The 8,308-nt window shown below is 38.9% G+C and overlaps 1 protein-coding gene across 1 annotated transcript; it reads right to left on the reverse strand.

Moving 5' to 3' along the window:
- Positions 1–86: 86 nt before the first annotated feature.
- On the reverse strand, positions 87–3,134 carry rps27a (ribosomal protein S27a). Its single transcript, XM_079627685.1, has 7 exons — positions 2,991–3,134; positions 2,456–2,546; positions 2,290–2,354; positions 849–903; positions 686–771; positions 417–548; positions 87–337 (listed from the first exon to the last, which is right to left on the reverse strand). Exons 3-7 carry the CDS (start codon positions 2,335–2,337, stop codon positions 188–190), a joined length of 471 nt encoding a protein of 156 aa, XP_079483811.1. The 5' UTR covers positions 2,338–2,354; positions 2,456–2,546; positions 2,991–3,134; the 3' UTR covers positions 87–187.
- Positions 3,135–8,308: the final 5,174 nt, after the last annotated feature.

The raw sequence follows: 8,308 nt of genomic DNA on the forward strand, positions 1-8,308 counted from the left end.
CGCAAAAAGATAACCCCTAAATTATACTTTGTTACTAAAGTAGTATGCATGTCCCGTTACCAAGAATCAAAGATCGAGACGAGAGATTCATTTTTAAATGTGGCAGGCCACAACTTTATTTACAAAGTACAAACTCCAGAACAGAATCTCCTGTTTATCACAGAGAGCATGTTGTCAGGACTGTACTTTACTTGTCCTCTGGTTTGTTGAAGCAGTAAGTCAGGCAGCACTTCCCGCAGTAATGACGGTCAAAGTGGCTGGCCATGAACACCCCGGCTCCACACTCATCCGCGGGACACTCGCGGCGCAGACGGTGGATCTTGCCGTTCTCATCAACCTGAGGATCAAGACAGACAACTTAGTTCATATTGATAACTCCCGAAGTAGAACACAATACATGCCGACAGGTGACCTACCTTGTAATATTTAAGCACAGCGAGCTTGACCTTCTTTCTCTTGTGCTTGTTCTTCTTGGGAGTGGTGTAGGACTTCTTCTTCCTCTTCTTAGCACCACCACGCAGTCTCAGCACGAGATGCAGAGTGGACTCCTGGATGAACGAGCGCAATGTTCATTTGGATGCTTTACAGTCTATTACATTATTTGAACACCTGTGCGGTGCAGCATGATGAAGATTAAGACATGTAAAGCTGAATGATCGTTCAGCTTGGATGTTTATTCACTGACCTTCTGAATGTTGTAGTCAGAGAGGGTGCGTCCATCCTCCAGCTGTTTACCGGCAAAGATCAATCTCTGCTGATCAGGAGGGATTCCTGCATACAAGACATTTAGCAGTCAGTCTTTTGTCTTCACTTTTAGTTTGTAGTGCACAGCATCACGCACAACTTACCTTCCTTGTCTTGAATCTTTGCCTTGACATTTTCGATGGTATCAGAGGGCTCAACCTATAAAACATTGAGGCCAATAGAGATTACATAACAGTAAACTGCACTAATGCCTGCTGCGATTTCAGCTATCCTATACATTACAAATCACACTGTACAACATGGATCTAATAAGCTTGGGTACAAAATGTATGTAGACTGTATGATGATGACACCTATTGAATCGTAGGCTACGGCACAAGTTTGTATAAAAGAAAACGTCATAAGCATGCGCTAGTGGTAAACAAATAGAGCAAGATGAATCTCACTTTGGCAGTTGTGGTTTATATGTGCGTTGAAAAAAAAAATGAGGTAGTAAAAGAGGAGAAAATAAACATGGTCATGGCTAGGGAAGAGAGGCCAACTTGGCATGCCAATTTTGGAAATTGTAGGCTTGTAGGAAGTAGTTTTAGCATAGGTGTTGTGTCGATCAATACACCATTTCATGTTGCATGTTTACTGGCTAGTAGCACGCGTACAGAGTAGCTAACTGATGATTAGGCTAAATTTATGACACTGTTAGAAAATTATCTCAGGATATCTTTGGTCGCAAAACCGTCCATCTTTGAAACTCTCTCATATGACCACAGAAATCGCCACGATTGGTCATCTTTCATCTGGGACAGCCCAAAATCACACAATGTGTACCCGGCATTAAAGCCATAGTTATTCAATCAATTCAAATGTAAAAGGAGACCTTTTTTCAAATCACAAACTGATTTAGTCTGACATTGGTTTTCTTTTGTTCAAAGTTAACATCTTTAAATTTAAACTGATATCTATTTTATCTGAAGTAAAAAGAGGAAAAAAACACCACTGCATCTGGCACTTATCATACATTGGTAATGCTTTACAATATTGTATCATTTGTTAATGTTAGTTAAATCACTAACAAAATATTCTTATGGCGTGATAATGTTAGTTTAAAATGTTCATGTTCGTTCACAGTGCATAAAAATGTTAACAAACACAACTTTTAACCATAATGTATTAGTAAATGGTCACACAAGCATTCACATTATGTCTAAGTATTGTTCAACCTTCCTATAAAGCGTTACTCATACATTAATGTTAGCTTGGGGGGGAATTGTAGTAAAAAAAAAATGCATAACTGAATTTAAATATTCCTAATATTATTATTTCTTTAAAACATCCAGTTTCCCGAAACATTTTCCATTTATTTCTAAGCTCCTCTAATGTGCCACATGACATAGCATTAGCATTATTTAGGGCTTCCGTAAAACAATAAGAAAAATTGCCTTTGCTTGAGTTATTACATTACATACCCTATACTATTGTATTTAAAGATGCATCAAATGCAAAATAATTTGGCCTCGAGTAGTCAAACGCTGAAATTAAATCAAATAATGAAGTGTCGAGCTATCTCGTGCGGCTCATCTGCCTCACCTCGAGGGTGATGGTTTTCCCCGTGAGGGTTTTCACGAAAATCTGCATCTTGATGTGCAATCCACCTGTGTATAAAACATATGAACGTTTCTGGATGAAGTTAAAGCATATATATAAACGAATATCATATTTATTTCGTTAATGTTCGTTCGTGACGGTAACTCACCACCAGCTCTTAGATGGCGGAAACCGAAAAGGGTCCTTCAAACGGCACAATGTGCTCTTCAGCGCTGTATTAAGGCTGCCCGACGAACTGCCTGAAGGGAAAATGAGGTTAAAAAAAGTGAGACAGAGACACTATCGATATTTAACACTTCTGACGATGTTACATTTTAATGTTGTATAGACGCCGTTAATTTACCTAGTGTAAAATATAAATATGAGCAATAGCATAGAGTTTTAATTTTCACATTATAAGTCATACATAATAGGCTAGTGGCTACATACAGCTTTGCTTTATAGATTAATAAAACAAACAGCTCACGGTTGTTAATGAATTGTGTTTTTATTATTATTATTATTATTATTATTATAAACGAAAAATGTGTTATTTACTGCTTATGTGCTGTTTTAGAATTCATATTTTGTGAATATGTGAGTGTATGTGGGAGAAATGTATGTACACCACCAGGGGCGCTATAACAAGTGTTGGCACCATAGACATGGTTGGCACTGCATGAGAGAATTTGAGTGTTGCTCACCAGAAATTAAAATGGATTCAGTTCAGTTCAGTTCAGTCAGTCAGTCATGTGATCATAACTTGATGCATTCGGTGGGCTCAGAGGACTTTCATGAAATGTCCAACAAAGTCCTCCTTATGTCAGGTCTGACAAGCATGCCAATTGTTCTACCTCTTTGTTGTATTACATAATACATCCTTTCCAGCCCTTGTTAGAGCAATGGTCGTTGGCCAATTTACCCATTTAACTTGCTCAATGCTCTCAGTTCTTGTGAATATTGTGTAATCTTGGTTTTGTAACCACAGGCAACAGCCTTTGCATAACATGGCTCTTGCTTCATCTCTCATTGCCAAAAAACTAATATTTTTTTCTCTGCAGAAGCAGAATAAGGAAATTAAGCTCTTTGGTTTAGTGCATCCAGATCTGGACGAGTGTGTTTTTGACCAGCATTTTTATCATATAGACATCAGCACTCCTTTTAAAAGAATGTAGGCTACCACATAAATACTCCTTTTACAAACAAACATGCAATGGTCTTTAGATGCGAGACAACTCAGCGAGCAGGCATGAGAGATTACTGTTGACACCTTTAGGTGCTGCATGATGTTATAGAGTTGCACCATGAAGAAAGCAGCCTGTAAACCATGTGTGCCACAACACGAAGTGTTCCAAAAACAGGTTTGTCTCCGTCTGTGATAAATGCTCAGGGGAGGGAGCAAGTACAGAACACAGCTGCAGAGCCAGATCTAAACTGCAGTGACTTGACATGAGAGAGCAGAGGCCATGCACTCATGAGATCAGGTATCTCTGCTTGTGGGAATACTAGTCAAAAGATAATGCAGTTACAATGAGCTGGGATGCATTGCATACTTTCAGTGTAGATAAATGTACACACATGCACTCAAATGGAATTGAAGCTGATGCTAGATGCATGCTCATGGGGTGAAAAACTAACTTTGCAAAATAATTAAACTCATTTGAGTATTTAACCACTTTAAAGGTATAGATTAATAAATTTAGTTCGAAACCCATGTGCTGTAATTTTTCACATACAACGCAGAATTTTTGGAAAAATCTTCAGGGCTGTCACGGCAAACCTTCAACGACACCAACTAAAAATAGAAAAAATTGTATGCATTTCGGACGTTTATTTTACATGGTAACATGTTTTGTTGGCCTGAAAATGCAAACTTTTGAAAACTGGTGTCAAAGTGCAAGTTTTTGAAAATGATTCCGTTATTGTCTGTGTAAACTTTCAAAAACACAAATTTGTGAAAACATCAGCATATAGTGTTTCTTTAGTTTAGTTTTTTGTCCTTTTCTGGTTTTTGTCATTGCCATGTATACAGTAGCTCTTGAGAAACGTCTGCTACAGCTCTTAAATCTAATTACCGGTATCTTTATTCTTCTCTCTGTATTCTGCAGAATACTTAAAATATAGCACATAGTCTGCTTCTATGGCACTTTATTATATGCTGTACTGACCATGAATCATGGTTATAGGCTATAAAAAGAGCATTATGAACATACATAATGTTCTCCTGAATAATTAGACAGTGTTATATAGTAGGCTACAGACCAATTGAATTATGAATTATTTTGAATACATTTTCATTTTATTTTTAGTGGATCAGTGTGAATGGGAAGGAGGACATTGATTTCAGCTTTGTTTCAGTTACCAAAATGATTGTAATACTTTTAGTTAACAAAAACAACACTGTATGAGAGGAATTAATAACAGAATATTCATTCTGTGTGAACATTCATTTTATTTAATTATTTCCCCTTTTAAAACTCTGTTTACTTTTCAGTGGGAAATTTTATTCCCTTTATTTCTATGATATGATGCATGAACATTTAATGCTGTCTGCAGAAACATCTCAGCAATTATAATGAGTCTGATTTCTGCCAACAAACCAGTTACTGGAGAAACCCCCTAAGGCATGGCAAATGATTGGGTTCTTCGTACTCTTAATTAGGTTGAAATAGCTGAAGAAGTTCAGATCAGCAGAGTGATAAGAGATTGTTTTCATTTCCAAATGAAGCCACACCCCTGCCCTGAGAGTTTAATGCTGTGAAGATCACAGTTCATTGACCTGCAAAACTCAGTAATACCAGCCAGATTCTTCTTCCAAATTTGGAATGGCAAACCCACAAAACACCCTGAACAGAAGAAGACTAATTTAACTCCCAAAGAAACAGCCATGCTTGTAAATTGAAACAGTATAGCATGACCTTGTGTGCCTATAAGTGACCTTGATTGCTTCATTAGAACACAAATTACAAAGCTTATGATCAAAGATCACGTTGATGATTCAGAATGTTTAACCAAGGAAGTTCTGGGAGACTCCCTTTTCCCCGCTACTATAGTATGACTAAGATGATAGAGCTTTGTGTTCTGGGAATAAGTACACTCACTGACTAATCATTATAATGAATTTCAAGATAACAGTTATGAATCAGCAACATGAGTGAGATGATTAAAGCTAACATTTGAACTGTTTCTAATCCAAGATCTAAATTCACATTCCTGCTTCCTTTATTATACAGACGTTAATATGGATTATGTCTTGTCTTTTGACATGATAACTGTGATAGAAATAATTTATGTAATGGGTTGAAATGACATTAAATGTACAGAGAAATGCAGACTAAGGATGCTCAGGTCAAAGGCCATATACCAAAAAGTGCTTAACACAGTAGAACTAACAGATTAGCTTTGATCATTACAAACCAATCAGAACAAATCACAGGGAAGAAGACTTGAGTGACATTGATTTTTACTCAACTGATTTAAATGTACATGTATCTTTCTATTCAGGAGACTCACTTGGTTGTTGTGGCCAGTGATCAGTGAACAAAACTTCATTTCTACAAAGGGGGGTCAACTTGGGAGTCGGGTCAGGTACATGCTGTGCAGCTGAGAAATATAATCTACGCTCAAAAGACATCTATGTGTGATTGAGGTAGTGATAGTAGCTTCTTGACGGGACAGAAGAAGTCAGATTTAGTTGGTTATATTCATATTAAATATTTCCACGACAGAACTCACCCATAGATGATGTATATCAAACATCCCTACGATTAATCGATCAATAGAGGAGAAGGGCCGGTTACAGTCAGCCCAGCATAACTCAGTGCAGCACAAAGACCCCTCAGAACTGGTTTGGCACTTTGCTTCCCCAATGACAATGGAGACTGCAGTATCTGGAGAGGACAAACTATCCCTCAAATCTGCCTTTGTCTCCTTTTCACACCGAGGACAGACAATGACATCTGCCCAGCAGACATGCACTGACTCACCAGAATCTGCAGGAAGACTTCAAAGATCAACGTATTGTGCTAAAACAGCTGGTGATCAATTTATAGCTCATAAATTGTACTACTTTTGGCCATAAGTAGTAGTAGTAGAAGTATTTTATTGATTGATTTTAAGTGCACACATTTTTTCAAGTAATCAGACTAACAGTTTCCACAAAAGGAGGGACCCGAGATTTATGGGATCTTTATGGTCATATAGAGACACGAAGGTATACATTTTGCAAGAAATTCTTGTAATTTTACAAGCTGTCTCAGGTCACCGTATCTGGATCCACCTGGATTACTTTGTTGATCGATCTTTTGACTGTGACAAAGATAACATTTACATTCCATGTAGTCATCTTAGTCAAGCACACAATGTTCAGACTACTCAGAGTTTATTGAACCTTGAGAGAGATAGCGAGAAAAATAATAATATACAATATATATATATATATATATTTACATTTACAATTTGTTATTTAGCAGACGCTTTTATCCAAAGCGACTTACAAATGAGGACTAAAAACGAGTCATCGTGAAGAGACAAAAGAAGAAGAAAAAAACGCAAGAATTGCTCAAAATACAAAGTTCAGGCATTGCTCAGAGTAGCATAAGCCAGACTTTTTTTTTTCCTGGAACAGATGAGTTTTCAGTTGTCTTTTGAATGTTGTCAGGGATTCTGCATTCCGGATGAGGGTGGAGAGATCATTCCACCAGCATGGAACCGGGAATGAGAATGTTCTAGAGAGTGATTTTGTGGCTCTCTGTGATGGAAGGGATGTAGACTCGTAGGAGCGAGTGAAAGTAGGAGGGAGCTGAGCCTGTGGTCGATCTGTAAGCAAGCATCAATGCCTTGAACTTCATGCGAGTTGCGAGTGGTAGCCAGAGAGATGAACAGAGGAGTGACGTGGGCCCTTTGAAGACAAGACTGCAGCATTTTGGATCATTTGTAGAGGTTTAGTTGCACATGATGGAAGTCCAGCCAGAAGAGCATTGCAGTAATCGAGCCATAACCACGGCCTGGACGAGAAGTTGTGTTGCATGCTCAGTTAGGAAAGGCCTGATCTTCCTGATGTTGTGCAAACCTGCATGATTGAGCTGTATTTGTAATGTGGTCTGTGAAGGTCAGCTGGTCATCAAATATTACTCCAATGTTTTTGACTGCCCTTGATGGGGTGATTGAGGATGAATCTAGCTGGATAGTGAAGTTGTGCTTTAGAGACGGATTGGCCGGGAGGACGAGAAGCTCAGTCTATGCCAGGTTGAGCTGCAAGTGATGTTCTTTCATCCATGCCGAGATGTTCGCCAGACAGCTTGAGATACGTGCAGCTACTGTGGGATCATCTGTATGAAATAAGAGCTGTGTGTCATCAGCATAGCAATGGTAAGAGAGACAATGTGCCTGTATGATGGGTCCCAGTGATGTGGTGTAAATGGAGAAGAGGAGGGGTCCAAGAACTGGACCTCAGTTGATGTGCTTTGGATACTTCGCCTCACCAAGCGACCCTGAAGGACCTGTGAGATAGGATTCAAACCAGTGGAGGGAATTTCCTGTGATGTCCAGTGATGAGAGGATCTGGATCTGGAGATTCACAGTGTCGAAGACAGCAGACAGATCCAGGAGAATCAGAACTGAAGATCTGGAAGCAGCTTTTGCGATCCGCAGGGCTTCTGTGACCGACAGTAATGCAGTCTCGATTGAATGCCCTTTCTTGAATTCAGATTGGTTGACATCGAGCTGGTTGTTCAGAGACAGGAAAGATGATACTTGGTTGGAAGCAATTCGTTCAAGTGTTTTCGCAATGAATGGTAGGAAAGAGACGGGTCTGTAATTCTCTAAAAGTGATGTTTAATGTTGGTTTTTTAAGCAGTGGAGTTACCCGAGGCTACTTGAATAGGAAAAATGCCAGTATGAGTTGATGATGTGTGAGTGCTGGTAGAAGTGTGGGAGAGATGGCCAGCAGAAGGTGTGAGGGGATGGGATCTGGAGAGGAGAAGTTTAGATACTTCTTCCTCTGTTAGTGGAGAGCAGGTTT

Source organism: Phoxinus phoxinus, assembly GCF_949152265.1.
Source record: "Phoxinus phoxinus genome assembly, chromosome: 11".
Classification (NCBI taxonomy): domain Eukaryota; kingdom Metazoa; phylum Chordata; class Actinopteri; order Cypriniformes; family Leuciscidae; genus Phoxinus; species Phoxinus phoxinus.

Coding starts and splice junctions, on each gene's coding strand:
- rps27a (XM_079627685.1), bottom strand. CDS start 2,337: ATGCAGATTTTCGTGAAAACCCTCACGGGGAAAACCATCACCCTCGAG. Junction 549..685: donor CTGACTACAACATTCAGAAG/GTCAGTGAATAA, acceptor TCGTTCATCCAG/GAGTCCACTCTGCATCTCGT. Junction 338..416: donor CTGTGCTTAAATATTACAAG/GTAGGTCACCTG, acceptor CTTGATCCTCAG/GTTGATGAGAACGGCAAGAT.